General features: G+C 37.9%; 1 protein-coding gene across 1 annotated transcript; it reads right to left on the reverse strand.

The window, feature by feature from the left end:
* Positions 1-3,518: 3,518 nt before the first annotated feature.
* On the reverse strand, positions 3,519-14,819 carry LOC127445967 (charged multivesicular body protein 4b). The gene is made up of 5 exons (XM_051706510.1): positions 14,502-14,819; positions 8,373-8,550; positions 7,932-8,046; positions 7,708-7,834; positions 3,519-4,894 (listed from the first exon to the last, which is right to left on the reverse strand). The coding sequence occupies exons 1-5, from the start codon at positions 14,683-14,685 to the stop codon at positions 4,830-4,832; spliced, it is 669 nt and encodes a 222-aa protein (XP_051562470.1). The 5' UTR covers positions 14,686-14,819; the 3' UTR covers positions 3,519-4,829.
* Between the last annotated feature and the right edge of the window lie 1,903 nt (positions 14,820-16,722).

Consider the following 16,722-nt stretch of genomic DNA (forward strand, 5'->3'; position numbering starts at 1 on the left):
TGGGCGTGTCCATGTGGCCCAATGACAGCCAATGATGATTCAAGGGTGTGTTATATCATTTGTAATGTGAAGTTTTGATTAACATAGAAGTAAAACAAGTTTCAACTGGCTTTCGTACTTATTCCTAAATATTTGACAGCATGAGGATTATTTGTGCCTATGGCACTAAGATTTGCAAGATTTTTTTATTTTTTTTATAATAATAATAATAATAAAATGCTAATTCTATTCCATAAATGTTAATATATTTAAAACTGGCTTAGACAATTATTAGCATTTCACTTTTCCTGTATAAAGTATATTTACTGTGTCCTGAAAATATGTCCCATTATAATACTCATCCCTGCAAAATTGTCAGGTTTGTTGTTTTGTGTCATTAAATTAAGCCTAAAAGACTACCGGCCCTGTTTTAATAGTGCAAGTGATATGCGCAATGCAATGCCTTAAGTCATAAGTGCAAAGTCAGTGGGCATGGCCATGAAGCTTTTATATTTTCGTGCAAGCATGTGCTAAGTCCAGGCGCAAGTGGGTTTGGCGAAATCATGCACACAACACGCAAAAGGCTGGACCAAGTGCAATATAATTCTGAGGTTCTTCTCCGGTTATTCAACATTTGCATCCTATGATATAGTCCATTCCCTCAAGCACCAATGATTTAAACAAAGACAGCACATTCATAAGAAGTTGGTAGGGTGAAGTCAGCTAAAATGGGCCACTTTTTGGTTAATCGTCTATAAACCTATCAAATTAAGTGGGCATAAAATCAAATGTTTCTTTTTGATATTTCATGTCTCCTTTATAATTCTAAATACATAATGTATTATAAAAATGCTGTTCCACAGCATTTACAATTGAATCAATGAGCAATTAATTTTATTTTAAAACAAAATGTCATGACAAAGGTATAGTAGGACAGTGAACGTGTGTGTGTGTGTGTGTGTGTGTGTGTGTGTGTGCATGTCTGCATGTCTTTATAAACTGTGTAGCATCACAAAATTAAAAGGTTGTTCTCTTAAAAACATTAGAACAATACTTTAGTTATAAATAGGATATTTTTTTACAATCTTTAGAACATTACAATCATAAAACGACGTTAAAAGTTACTCCTTTCATTCTGTCCTCACTCCACTGATTAAATATTTTCTTTTAGGCATTTCTTTCTTCTCTATGTACTTTTTGTCCCTTTCGGCTCTCTCCCTTTCTTTTCTTACTTCTTGGCGTTATGTCTGGAAAAATAAAAAGTGTGGAGTAGATGGAATATGTTGTATACATGTATGATTTTGTTGATGAGTAATATTAAATATTGTTAAGATGAGTTGTAACAAAATACATTAAAAGTCTATTTGGAAAGTGGCCCATTTTAACTGAAAGTTGGTGGCCCATTTTATCTACCACCTTCAGGTAAAACGGGCCACCACTACATGAAATTGCATTTTCTTTATAAATTGATTTTATTTGATATAAACCAAACATTGTATTTCATAAAACATACCTAAACACTTCAAATTAAACACTTAATATGACCTGTAACTTTAGTCTTGTCCACGTACAGAGCTTATTAATTGAGAATAATGGTTGATATGTCTTACCATGAAGTTTTTGAAGATAGTCCCCTTTTGAAGTCTTGCCTGCCAACCTAGCAGCATTAAACCTTTTATATGCATGGGAAATGTGATTCTCGTCAGAATTTTAATGTATGTGCCGTTAAATTAAGTAACTATTATTAATCATTTTCATCTACTGACACACAAATCATGGCTAGTATAAACAGTAATTGTATCGGCACACACTTCTTCTACTGGTCGATTTTGAAAAATTAAATTCATTTTTTGAAACACGAAAAAATTAAACCAACAATATTTCTAAATTCAAATTACACTTCAAATGAAAGGAAAATATAATAAAAATCGATTTAAATCCAAACATTTTACTCTCTCCAGCTTGTTCCACTGGCCCCTTTTGCAGTGACTTAGAAATCACTCTAGACAACAAGTGGAAAATTACTAGTCAAAATTAAATCATAAATACAATTGTAAATACACAGGAATAATAATACACATAAACGTAACAATAAAAATAAGAATTGAAAAAATAAATCATGACCTCTAGAAAGTTTAACACAAATCTCATAATTTTTGGTTTCAACAAACGGCTTCAGCAGCGACATAATTTGATGTTCTGTACGTTCAGAATTTGGACATGAACTTTATTAGAACCTGCTGGTGAAATCTCCAAACTGCAAATGCAGGAACTGAATAAGGACTTTGTGCTGAGTTTATACTTTAGCCTGGCACCACTGCGAGCCTCCGCTGACTGCACGCACCTCCGCAAATTCTAGAGGCGTTTATACTTGACGTGCTCGCCGTTGTACTATTCTGTGAAATGACAGGGGGCAGCCCAGAGAAAATATCATCTGAATCAGTGGAAAATAGTGGTGAGAAGTAGTTTGCCAGTCAGCAGTGTTGGGTGTAATGCATTACTAAGTAATTAATTACTGTAATTAAATTACTTTTGCATTGAAAAAAAATTGAAAAATTGAAAAAAAGGGATTACTCTTAATTTTTCAGTAATTGAATTACAGTTACTTCTGATGTAATTGTGTTAATTACTTTATAGACTCTAGAACAATTATATAAAACAATAGTGAATTTAAATCGAAATTTAATGTCTAATGTTAGAATATATGTTTTCTAATTTAATGCTGCCCCCTTAAATTCTTTGGCCAGTTCATGAATAATTTATTTGATTTTATATTATTTATTTGAAAGAATTAAAAGAACAGCTTCATGTCTATTCTTGTATTTTTCATCTGGTTGAGGTTTATAAGGGTTTAAAAAAGTAATTAGTAATAAGTAATGCAATTACTTTTCAGACAGAGTAATTAGTACAGTAATCTAATTACACTGTAGATGTAATTAGTAGTTAGTAATTCATTACTTTTTTAGAGTAACTTACCCAGCACTGCCAGTCAGACACAACTACTTAAAACCTTTACAAGAATCTTTGTAATAAAAGCATCACATTTCAGTCTGGTTTTGTATTTATTCAACATTAAGGCACTGGACAAATACTTGTATCATGCCTTAAAAATGCTAATAGAAAATGTATTGACTTACTCCTATAAATGTATACATGCATATAGATATGCTACAGTATGAAACATTTTTCACACAAACTATTCAAAACAATTTAAATCTAAAGAGTAATGCTACAGTCTCTGCGACAATCAATATGTAGAAGGCACTTCTACTATATTTTATGCTTATAAAATGTACATTGAAATGCTTACATTCACATAAACTCTTATAGGAATGCTAACATGCAGCGTAGTGACTGAGCAGTAAATCTGCCTAATTCATGAAACATGAGCTGTGATAGGAGAAAGTATTTTAACACAGAAAAAGTTACATACTTCAGCTTTAACGTAATCTGAAGATGCTTTGAGCTGCTTGATTAACAAAATATTGGGCAAATAATGTATATTAACACCTATGTACAACAAAGAATCCTGAAAACAGTTAATTTTGGCAAAACTTTAATTTAAGTTTTAAGATGAAAGGACAAGTTGAAAGGCAGAGAAAGACAACATAAATGAGTGTCAAAAAAGACAGCCCTTTTCACAAACAAACAATAAACAATGTGAATGAACCATTTCGATCCTGATAAATAATGTAGTTATGTGTTAATCGCTTTACCCTTTGAATATTCAATACTCAAAATGTTTTTACAGACTCTGAGACAAATTAATAAAACCATTGTACCAGTACATTGTAATAGTTAACTCTGTAAAATAAAGCATGATATTAAATTATTCTGCATTATATCCTTTACATATCCATACTTTTTCTCCCCTCACTTGCATGCAAGAAAACATTAAATTATTTTTACAACAAGCCTTGTCATAGTTTTTCCCTAATACAACATCCATTTCTAGTGTAAAGAAATTTTGGAGATGCTCATTCATGTTGTCACACGCCAGTATTTCTGAAATGTCTCAAATACAGTACACATTTCTATTTACATTACAAACCCAGTTTCAGAACACTCAGGCTTGAAGTATGTTTAAAGGAGGATTGTGATACTACTGTGTTTCTCAATACCTTCATGCCCCAAACAGGGACAAAACCTTGTACTCATGAGACCTAAGTGCTGATATAGAACCACCTGTAGGGACTTTTAAAATTTCTGATGATTAGTTTACATGGGAGGAACCTGCACTTCGGTCATCCGCTATATTCTGAAATGCTTAATGCACACAGAATCATAAACCAAAGAAAACAAGTGGTTTTAACAGAACTTGAATGCACCGAAGTGCACATGAACTATAGGTTTTGTTTAAAAATCTCGAAAACAAATGAACAAAACCACATGTTCTCTCCAAAAACACGACAGATTTGTAACAGACACATTCCCTGCGTAAAAAAGGGTTTCCGTGTGTATTGGTTTCTCTGACCAAGAGGCAAACGGTGGATACCTTTAAGAAAACATATGACTACTTTCAGAGGTTATGTAGGGTTGTACACAAAAACACTGAACTTTACAACAAGCCGTTTTCTTGAAGAAAGAGTCCCAATATGAGGCCATGGGAGAAACAAAGCAAAATCTTGGTCTTGCTCGGATGAGTGTGTTGAATGCAAGCCTGGCAGAGATTTTTTGTTTTGGTGCGGTTGCATTTATGGTTTTGTTTTTCCTTCTAGTGTATTTATATGTTAACCTATTTTAAACACATACTTTAACATACAGTCCATCCAGGTCCTTTAGTAACAGGTATCTGAGTGTGGTTTATGCCTTGTATAGTGTGTATGAGTTTTGTTGGAGCAGAGCAGGCATTAATTGGCAGCCCACAGCTCCAGATCTTTCATGTCATCCTCATCCTCTTCTTCTTTCTTCTTTGCTGCAATCACAAATGCATTTTAAAGATCGAATTTAAAACAGGGCCATTATCAACACATTTACAGGAGTAAAATGGGGGATCTTAGGGCTTGGCGATAAAACTGAAAAAAAGTATTAATATTTCAGCATTTTGACATTCGATACACAAAATGCTTTGTTTTTGCTCTGAAGTGGCTTAAATGGGTGTTTTTCAATTTTTGTACCATTATTTTGACCAAGCATTCATTGTTGACAAGTGCATTCAATATTTTTAATCTAAAAAGTAAAATACATTAAAAATGTAGTTAGAATTAATCAAGGCATGTTTTCCACACTGTTTTCACTAAATGGCCACTCAATTTTTATTTATATGCAGTACTTGCCTACATTTTTACTAATATATTTTGGCCCCATTTACACCTTGCATTAACATGCATTTCATATCCGGATAGTATCTGGATATTCTTTAGCTGGATTGTATTTACACCTTGCTGTCCAGGACTTCCTGTCAAGCAGACGCCAGGTGGTTAGAATAGGCAGCAACATCTCCTCATCAATGACCCTCAACACTGGAGCCCCACAGGGCTGTGTTCTCAGCCCACTCTTGTATTCTCTGTACACACATGACTGTGTGGCAACACATAGCTCCAATGCCATCATTAAGTTTGCTGATGACACGACGGTGGTAGGTCTGATCACTGACAATGATGAAACAGCCTACAGAGAGGAGGTGCACACTCTGACACACTGGTGTCAGGAGCACAACCTCTCCCTCAACGTCAGCAAGACAAACGAGCTTGTGGTGGACTTCAGGAGAAAAGACAGAGAACACAGTCCCATCACCATCAATGGAGCACCAGTGGAGAGAGTCAGCAGCTTCAAGTTCCTGGGTGTCCACATCACTGAGGAACTCACATGGTCCATCCACACTGAAGCCGTTGTGAAGAAGGCTCATCAGCGCCTCTTCTTCCTTTCTGCGAATCACTATGCGACACGAGGACTTAAAAGCCCATTGGGAATTGGGCATTCCAAATTGGCAGAAAAAATTCTTTCTATCAATTTTACAGTCAGTGTTTTTCCTTTATTTAATATTTTTGACAGCTGACAAAGCTAAAATTCTGGTCGCTGAAGCAAATTTAATGATATTTATCTCACGTTCAGCGCTTTGTACATGTTTCATCTGAAACGCGTGAGTGAAGCCTGGTTGCACGTGAGTGTCGCGGGTGATCGAAAATGAGGGAGAGACGTGAGCAAGAGATATTTGTGGAGAGCGACGAGATTTTCCAAGTGTATTCTAATGAATAATTCATGGGATTTTTTTTTTTTCATTGTTTAGGTGACAAGATTGCAAGACTGCAGTGTCTGTTGTGTTCTTCACATTGTGATGGCTGAATTAACAGAAAAAGGCAACACACAACACAGCGCTTTAACTATGGATGACTGTAGAGTAAACTCATCACATAATTACTTACATAGTTGTATCCGGATAACGAAAATACATTTGCCTTTACACCTTCTTTGAATGTGGTCAGAATCCGTCCCTTACCACCTCCAAATGTGGTTTCAGTGATCCGATCACAATCCATCTTGGGTGCATTTACACCTGTCATTAAATGTGGTCAAGTGCTGTCCGATAGCAATCCGATCACCGAAAACGCATGTTAATGAAAGGTGTAAATGGGGCCATAAATACCAGTGTTGGGTGTATTTGATTACAAAGTAATTAGTTACTGTAATTAATTATTATTGTCAAAAAAAGTAGTGTAACACATTACTTTTAAATTCTTGTAATGAGATTACACATACCGACTTTTAATGTAAATTACTTTTAAGTACATTACTTGCGCTGAAGTAATATGTATAATACATTTAAATTATGAATTCATATGTACGTCTGTTAGCGTTTCTGTGACAGCTGAAGGGTGTGTGACAATGAATGAGGAAATATAGAATTTTTGTTTATTTTTTTTCTCCCCAATTTGGAATGCCCAATTCCCAATGCACTAAGTCCTCGTTGTGGTGTACTGACTCGCCTCAATCCCGGTGGTGCAGGATGAATCTCAGTTGCCTCTTCGTCCGAGACCATCAATCCGTGCATCTTATCACGTAGCTTGTTGAGCACGGTAGAGTAACATGGGGTAACCTCCTCGTGGTCGCTATAATGTGGTTCGCTCTCGGTGGGGCGCATGGTGAGTTGTGCGTGGATACCATGGAGAATATCGTGAAGCCTCCACATTCGTGGTATCCAATTATAGTGACCACGAGGAGGTTACCCCATGTGACTCTACCCTCTCTAGCAACCGGGCCAATTTGGTTGCTTAGGAGACCTGGCTGGAGTCACTCAGGACATTTAAAATGTTTAAGCGGAAAACCAAAAACCTTTCCAAGAAAAGTGATTTAGAAAGTAACTTAAAAGTAAAATAATTTGTAATGTTATTACTTTTTAGACGAAGTAATCAGTAATGTAATCTGATTATATTTTTTTATAGAAGTAATTAGTAAACAAAACAGGGTTTTGAATCGATTCATTGAAATGAGACATTTTGGACTGATTCATGAATATGAATCAAACTACCTAACTAGGTGTCTGCATTTTCACTACCGCAGTTTAAATCAGGAGTGCTCGTAAAATATCGTAGCGCTAGTCTTAGCACAGTCATTGACGTAAATAGTGATAATTGTATGATAATTGGAGACTTATTTTGGCCAGATATTTACATTAAAACATCCATATTCGCAACTAAATAATGTCAGATATATTGTAATTTCCCTAAATACATCGCCAAGCCCTAGGGGAGCTGTGTGTGTAATTACAGATGTGTGTGTTTTTAGTACCTGGTCTGGAAGGTAAAGATGTAGAGGGCACATTTGGCAGTGGTACATTCTCTGTGCCTCCGATCTCCAGAAGGTTCTTATCCAACTCTTCCTGCTCCAATTCCTCCAGTTCAGCTAGAAGTTCATCCTGGGAAAAAACAGACAAAACAAAAAATAAGAAAAACAAACATTTTGTCAAACTGGAAGAGGGTGAAGCTTCATCATTGCTGTATTGTGGATCTTGCCTCGTCAAATTCCTCGCCAAACCCAACAGGTTTTGAAATTGCATCTGAAATTTCTTGTGCCAGCTCCTGCTGTTCTGTGATGTCCTGCATAAGTTCATCCACTTTGTCGATGTCCCTGAAGGAATACAGGTAAGAAACACGAAAAATCAATGACAAAAAAGAAAAATCAATCACAATTTGATTCATTATTCCAGAGTTCTAAACCCCAAATATGTGCATGAATTTGACATTTTTCCATAAATACAACACAGCTCTTAGGAATAATTAATTCTGATTGGTAATTCACAGCATTCTATAGACAAATATTTGTGTATAATGACCACTAAACTGTATAATCCCAAAATCTACTGTATGTCCTACATAGCTATGCTAGTTTAATGTCTCTCGAATCACTCCATGGTCCATGGTTCTTTCACTAATAATAGATGAGAAACTCCTCACATGTTGTCATGGGCAGCCTTCATGGCCTTGGCAGCAAAGCCCATATTCTTGATGACCTCTGTATTGGTGTGGGCATTCTCTAGCGCCTCCCTCTGGAACTCGATGGTAGAAAGGGTGCCGTCAATCTGAGCTAACTGTTTCTCATAGCGCTTCTTACGCTTCAATGCCTGTAATGCAGCTGTTTGGAAAAGAAAAAAGGCAACTGGCATTACTAAAATACAAAATACATAGAATACTGGAATCCTTTGAAATAGAGTGCAACGGTCTGGTTCTGGAAGTAAAAATCCCTTTCTTTTTCAACATAGATGACTTGCTTTTTAACAATAACTAATAAATCCTTAAAGACAGACCTACCGTGGGCTCCGAGGTTCTAAATCAATGGTATACACTGATGAGCCAAAACATTATGACCACTCACAGGTGAAGCGCATAACGTTGATCATCTACTGCCAAGGCCACGTGTCAAGGTCTGGGTAGATTAGATGGTAAGCGAACAATCAGTTCTCATAGTCAATGTGTTGAATTCAGAAGAAATGGGCAGGAGTAAAGACCTTAGCAACTTTGACAAGGGCCAAATTGTTATGGCCAGATGACTGGGTCAGAGCATCTCTTAAACAGCAAGGCTTGTGGGGTGCTCCTGGTCAGCAGTGGCGAGTACCTACTGACAGTGGTCCGAGGAGGGACAAACCAAATCTGGTGACAGGGTGTTGGGCGCCCAAGGCTCATCGATGTGCTAGGGCAACAAAGGCTATCCCGTCAGGTCCGAACCGACAGAAGGTCTACTGTGGCATAAGTCACAAAATGTTTTAATGATGGTTACGGGAGGAATGTGTCACAACACACAGTGCATCGCATCCTGCTACATATAGGGCTACATAGACGCAGACCAGTCAGAGTGGCCATGATGACCCCTGTCCACTGTCGAAAGCGCCTACTATGGGCACGCGAGCGTCGGAACTGGACCTTGGAGCAGTGGAAGAAGGTTGCCTGGTCCAATAAGTCCAATAAGATTTTTTACATCACGTGGATGGCCATGTACATGTTTGCCGTTTACCTGGGGAAGTGATGGCACCAGGATGCACTGTGGGAAGATGACAAGCCGGTGGAGGGAGTGTGATGCTCTGGGCAGTGTTCTGATGGGAAACCCTGGGTCCGGCCATTCATGTGGACGTCAATTTGACACGTGGCACCAACCTAAACATTGTTGCAGACCAGGTACACCCCTTCATGTCAATGGTAGTCCCTGATGGGAGTGGCCTTTTTCAGCAGGATAATGCGCCCTGCCACACTGCACACATTGTTCAGGAATGGTTTGAGGAACATAATGAAAAGTTCAAGATCTCAATCCGATTGAGCATCTGTGGGATGTGCTGGACTTGAAGAATCAGCTGCTAATGTCTTGGTGCCAGATACCACAAGACACCTTCAGGGGTCTTGCAGAGTCCATGACTCGGCAGGTCGCAGCTGTTTTGGCGGCACATGGGGGGCCAACAGCATATTAAGCAGGTGGTCATAATGTTTCGGCCCATCAGTGTATACTTCTGTTGAAGCCATCTATCAGGGTTATTTCAACTTTGTGTTTAATAGTTGTATTTCTAGTAAAGATCTACACAAACCATCATCCTGAAGAGAAAAGATTAACCAATCAGAGAATAGCGGCAAAGCGTGCAAAAAGAGCCCAGCAGCGACCGCCCACTTCCAAGACGCACTATGAATGATGCAATCGAGTCTGCCCCACTACATTCTCAAACAATATATAAAAATATTTTTCAATAGATTTCAAATATATTGTTTCTTTTTTTTTTTCACCCAATTTGGAATGCCAAATTCCCAGTGCACTTTTTAAGTCCTCGTGGTCGCGTAGTGATTCGCCTCAATCCAGGTGGGAGGACGAATCCCAGTTGCCTCCGCATCTGAGACCATCAACCTGTGCATCTTATCACGTGGCTTGTTGAGCGCGTTGCCACGGAGACATAGCGCGTGTAGAGGCTTCACGCCATCCACCACGGCATCAGCGCTCAACTCACCACGCGCCCCACCGAGAACGAACCACATTATAGTGACCACGAGGAGGTTGCCCCATGTGACTCTACCCTCCCTAGCAACCGGGCCAATTTGGTTGCTTAGGAGACCTGGCTGGAGTCACACAGCACGTCCTGGGATTCGAACTAGCGAACTCCAGGGGTGGTAGCCAGCGTCTTTTACCACTGAGCTACCCAGGCCCCCTCAAATATAATAATTTGATTACGTAATTTGCATCACTTAATATGATTGTAATACTTTCCTTCATTAAAGACGTTAAGTACAGAGTCTTGTATCTTTATGTTTTGGTTCATGGCATAGAACTCTTTAATGAAGGATTTTATGACATCCCTATGGAAAAAAATTAATGAGGAAAAATACTTCTTAAACCAAGACAGCTTGGCGGGCACAGTTGCGCTTTATTTTACAGCATAAAACTCACAGTGTTTTTATTTAAAACAGTTACATAAAGAGCAGTGTGTAATTATGTATCATTAAATCTTGTTAGAAGTTGCTTTTTGGCAATTAAGGCCTAGTTTAGCAAGCACAGTGTATTATCTTCTGCCAGTCCTGGTATTACTCAGTAATGTGATCTGTGCATTATATGAAAAATGTTGCTTTGGTAAGAAAGCATTTGAAAATAAATGTACAGTAAATCTAAGATTTAAAGCCCCACTGCACAATACTCCCAATCCTAAATCAAAAGATATTTTTCCACCTCAGTTATGAAGTTTCTTATCCCCAAAATAGTTTGATTAAATCCCTATAGATTTAATTAGGGTGTTTGGCATGAAAAGTAAGGTCTACGGCAGTGATGCAGAGGAAAGGTCTGCACGTGCGCAGGTAAATGAGGCACACTCACCAAACTTAATCAGGGATGTGAGCTGTAAAAAAGACAAAAAGGCCTGTTGCTTTCCATGGTGAATGTAGTTGACAGCCTAATGATGCATTAATGACTAGCAAACAAGTTCACACTTGTTTTTCTTACAAAATAGTGAGTCTCACACAAATATACCTGGTTCATGTTTTACCCCAAAATAAAAATGAAGAAAATTAAGCCTGTTTTAGGACCATCAAGTTTTTTTTTTTTTTTTTGCATTATAAAATGATTGACAATATGAAAATCTAGCACATTTACTCCCCCAATTCTGCATCTTGATCGTTTTAAAATTTAAATGATAAGGTTTATTAGATTCTTATTACTGAAAATAATCTTGTATGCATTATTTATTAAAAAAATGTTTTTATATATAATTAAAACTTAAAGGTAATACAACAAATAATACAATAATGTACAAACATGTTACAAATAATGATTTTTGTTTTTCACATTACATTAATGAGAATGAAGGAATGTGTCTTCTTGACAAACTTTGTGAGATTTGCACAATCACTACGTAAATTGTTGTCAGTATATCAAAACAACATGGTGCATACTACAAGTTATTTTCTTACAATTGACCACTTAGGTTTATCTAAAAATATTACATATAGCACCTTTAAGTTTATCTTCATATTTATCTTCTCATAATACCAGTGGCGGAGCTAGGGGGTGGCCAGGGGTGGCTGTGGCCACCATGAACCGAAGCCTGGTCACCCCCTAGCTCCGCCACTGGTGTTATGAGAAGATAAACTTAAAGGTGCTATATGTAATAATTTTACTGTACTAAATCATAAAATGACCATTATATGTCATTAGAGAATTAGGAAACATGCTAAGTTGAAATACTGGCTTCTCCGATAACAATGCTACAGCCAGTATATTCTACTTTGAAGTTTCCATTCCAGGCCGGAATTTCTGTTTATGTTTTGGCCTGAGTGTTCCCGCCCACTGCCCACTCACCAATAGCATTTCGACACCACCGGGTTGCCAGATTTGAACAAGTTTGCAGGCAAAGAACATTGCGTGCTGCAGCCATGAATGCCAGCAAATGAACTGGATCAGAGATAACAGATTCCACCCGACCTAAAAAGCCTCACCATCCGTCTAAAAACTACCATGACCAGAGGCGTAGTAAAACAAGGATAAATATTGGAAATGCCTTTGGAAGATGGAGACAGCTTAAAGCCCAGAAATCCTTTAAAACAGATGCTGAGTTGGCTAATTTTCCTGTTGCGTGTCCTCATTCTGGCAAACCCACGTGAGCTTCGAGTCTGAGGCGGGGCAGACAACACTCCAATATTTTGAATTTGGACTGCAGTACCCATTTCAAATGCTTGTTGTCAATCTTACATATAGCAACTTTAAGTGGTGGATTGTAAGAAAAGAACTTGTAAGAAAAAAACAACAACACATTGTAGCACACGTTAAATAATACAGCTTAATGTTTCTTCTTAAAGATGTAGGTCAACTTTATGTACGCAAATGCTACTCTGTACAAATAGACATAAAAGATATTATTGGGTCTGGCCTATGTATTTGTTCACCTGAAGTCACTGAGCTCAAAATAATGGTCAAATATTTCTCTGAAATATCACTTTTATATGTTTCTCAGGTTCAAAACCTGCTGTGGGATTCCCCTCCATTGTAAATTATCTGCAAACTGTTTTATTATAGATTTAGTTCTGCTGTACGCTTTCTTAGCTCACTTCATTAAGCATGGTTAAAGAATATGAAAAATAAACAGTTAAACAGGCTTCTTGTGTAATCATTACCTTTATATTTTTGTCATTTTACGCATTCATAGCATACCACATTCACTCGCTGCCACCTGCTGCATTTACAATGACTGAGAGTGTTTACTTCGGACTTTAGAGACGAGACCCAGTCAAGTTTTGCATTACCTTGAATGTAACATTGTCTACTAGAAAATAAATGTAATAAATGAGACACGGTCAAACACTTAATAATATCAGGGTGTTCAATAAATAAATAGCCTACACACAAGAAATGAAAACAAGCTTACATGCTGATGCTAACTGTCGTGAGTACTGACTACTTTATCTAAACAAAGTACAGAATGCTAGTGTTGTAAGTTCAAGATTCAATTTATTGTTAATCAGCATTTACACAGGTGTACAAGAGATTAAACTTTTTTTTACCTAAAGGCCAAGATGACAACAGAAGGACACTTACAAACAGGAGAAAGAGCCAGGTAAAATTTAGTCTGCCATTAGAAGGTGTTTTAGCCTTTAGGCTATTCTGGGGACTTTACATAGGTAATTCTATTACAGGGCTTTTAATTTTGGCCTAAAATAAATTATGGATTTGTGCCCCTCTTGTATTACTGGTGCTTTGGAATAGAAAAAATAGCTTTACAAAAACAAGCCGTGTGATAATTACATTTGCACTGCTTGAAAGGTGCAAGTAATGGAAACCATGACAAAGCAAGACTTTTTTGTTCTAACACAAGGTTTGCATTGCATGTTTAGCTTGAGTCACAGGTTTGAAAAGGGGAATGTGGTTCTAGATCAGTATGTACAGGTCCATAGCTAGTGGTGTGAAAGGTGGAAATTATTCTAGGGGCCCACAGGTCCAGAAGGGCCCCACAACAAATTCTAAACTGTATTTTTTAATAGGAATGGGACCCAGAGCAATATACTGTCAGGGTCCCAGAATACCTTGATACGGCCTTAAGTATGTATGATCTAGAACTATGTATTTCTTTCACTTCTGGTTCTTCATGACGTACATGTTTGTGATCACCATGGATACCTGGATATGTCAAAGGCGAACAGATGGAGAGCTACAACACTCTGAAGTTATCTCCCAAGCATGCTAAATCAATTAGTTAAATTAAAAGATATTGTTGACCCAGAATCCCCGGAGATAATTCCCCATCCCAGCTTAAAAGCCTCTACAGATATCCTTCAATCATTTATCATTAGCCTACAAATATTGTCCGGATCTTAGTTCATTAATTATTTGGATGAGGGTTAGCTTACTCAACGATCAGCTCATCTTTAATAAGTCCAGGTAAATAGTATTTATTTAGGGTACACTGACAAAGAAACAGCCTGACAGGCTAAACTACCAAGCATACGAAGTAGTGACAAACATAAACAGCTCATTTCACAGTGCCAACCTAACCTGAGTTAACAAGCTATGCATGTATACAGCAAGACTAGTAACTTACTTCCTCCTCGCAGGTAAACCGATTATCTCACCTCTTTTGTTCTTTGTGCCGTTTCTCTTTGCCGTTACAAGCTCCTGTTCGATCTTTTTCTCCAGGAATTCCTGTTTCTTCGTCAACATCTCCTCGGTTTCTCGGAGTCGCTGGATCGCCTCTTGAGGGTTTGCAGCTTTACCCCCTTTTCCACCGCTACCAAACAACTTTCCGAACAAAGACATCTTGCCCCCTTGACGACAGCAAGGACTGGGAACTGATATTGTGACTACTTGTGAAAAACAAATCCGGTTTCTCTCTGTCACTGGCCCAACTGGCTTGTTGTTGCTTTCTCTGCTTCCTCTTCTCAAGCCCAGGCCGCGTGACGTCATCACGTCATAAGCACACGAGGCAGGTCATGACGGTCCTCCCCAAACTAATATTTTATCTGGAATAATAGAAGTATTCAATATAAAAATAAACCTCTCCTCTACAAAAGATGGTACGCAAATGATATTGTTTTAGATGGCAATTTATTGTCTTATAGTGGATTTTTAGAGAAACTGCCTTTTAACACCAAAGAGTATGCTGTTTTTGATGCCAGCGAGTAAAGACGCTGACTACCACACCTGGAGTCGCGAGTTCGAATCCAGGGCGTGCTGGGTGACAGCCAGGCCTCCTAAGCAACCAAACTGGCCTGGTTTCTAGGGAGGGTAGAGTCACATGGGGTAACCTCCTCATGGTTACTATAATGTGGTTCTCTCTCTCGGTGGGGCGCGTGCAAAACTGGATTGGTAATCTGGCATACCGGGCATTTTCCCGGTGGGCTGATGCACTTTGGGGCCAGTCAGGGGCAGACTGGCCATCGGGAGAACCGGGCGTGCCGGTGGGCCGGCCATTTGCTAAAATGAGCCGTGATATGCCGAAGCAACAACCACCCCCCCCACCCCCACTCAACAACATTTGGGCCAGTTTCTATGTAAAATCCCGGACGATTTCTCTTCCCAGTCCACCCCTGGGCATGTGGTGAGTTGTGCGTGGATGCTGCGGAGAATAGTGTGAAGCCCCCACACACGCTATGTCTCCGCAGTAACACGCTCAACAAGCCACGTGAAAAAATGCTCGGATTGACGGTCTCAGATGAGGAGGCAACTGAGATTCGTCTTCCGCCACCTGGATTGAGGCGAGTCACTACGCCACCACGAGGACTTAGAGCGCATTGGGAATTGGCCATTCTAAATTGGGGAGAAAAGGGGAGAAAAAAAAAAAAGCTTGTGAAAGTGATGTCTCTGAGATTTTATTTGTAAAAGACAGCGTGTTTATAGGCGATATAGACATTCTCAAACATAACTGTACTAATCAACATATTAGATATATAACAGATGAAACAGCTACTCACAAAAAGTTTATTATGGACCTCTGCATTTAAAAATATAGACTGGTGCAAAGCATAGAAAATTTGTGAAAAAATAAAGTGAATGAGGTCACATTTAAAATTTTACATGGTATATATCCAGCAAAAAGTGTACTATGAGGTTTCAATTAGACATTGATTTTTCCTGTAATTTTTGTTCATTTGAAAAAGAGTCTATTGTCCATCCTTTTTATAATTGTGTATACACAAAGATGTTTTGGGTGGATATGGAAGACTTTATTAGAAATAAATCTGATATGTTAGGTTGAATGATTTTGACATCTGTATGTATTATTTAAATGTAGATAACAATAAGAATTGTATTTTTCTTTTACAACTTTTTATTATTTTGGGGAAATTTCACATACACAAAAAGAAAAGGTCAAGTTCCAAGCCTAATTTTATTCACTTCCTCCAGGAAACTAAAGAATATAGCACCTGTTTAGAGAACATTGGTAATGAAAAAGCAAAGAAGACTTATGAATATAGAATATTTGAGATTTGAATGTACACTCTGGCTGTTTTTTTTTTTTTTTTGTATAAACTTGTATATTTTTGTATACTGTTGTATACTTTGTTCTGGCAAAAAAAAATTTCTGGCTATATTCTTTCTATCAGATTTGAACTTTTAAGAAACTGTAATAGTATATTACTTCCTGTTGTTGGATTCAAAATATTCTTCAATGTTATTTGTTGCTCTCCATTCTTCTGTAATTGTTCTACTAATTTGTTTCTTTCTTCTGCATATTATTTGCACTGTATTATTACATGTTCTACTGACTCCTTAACCCCACACCAGATGCATAACCCTGTTGGATGTTTTCCTATTAAATGCATTGTTGCATTTAACCCTGTATGCCCCAATCTG

This window comes from Myxocyprinus asiaticus, chromosome 9 (genome assembly GCF_019703515.2).
Source record: "Myxocyprinus asiaticus isolate MX2 ecotype Aquarium Trade chromosome 9, UBuf_Myxa_2, whole genome shotgun sequence".
Classification (NCBI taxonomy): Eukaryota; Metazoa; Chordata; class Actinopteri; order Cypriniformes; family Catostomidae; genus Myxocyprinus; species Myxocyprinus asiaticus.

What these genes read in the sequence shown, in the direction of transcription:
- LOC127445967 (XM_051706510.1), bottom strand. Translation starts at nt 14,685, where the DNA reads ATGTCTTTGTTCGGAAAGTTGTTTGGTAGCGGTGGAAAAGGGGGTAAA. An exon ending in CGGCACAAAGAACAAAAGAG is followed by an intron (nt 8,551 to 14,501) that starts GTGAGATAATCG and finishes TTTTCCAAACAG; the next exon opens with CTGCATTACAGGCATTGAAG. An exon ending in AAGGCTGCCCATGACAACAT is followed by an intron (nt 8,047 to 8,372) that starts GTGAGGAGTTTC and finishes GTATTCCTTCAG; the next exon opens with GGACATCGACAAAGTGGATG.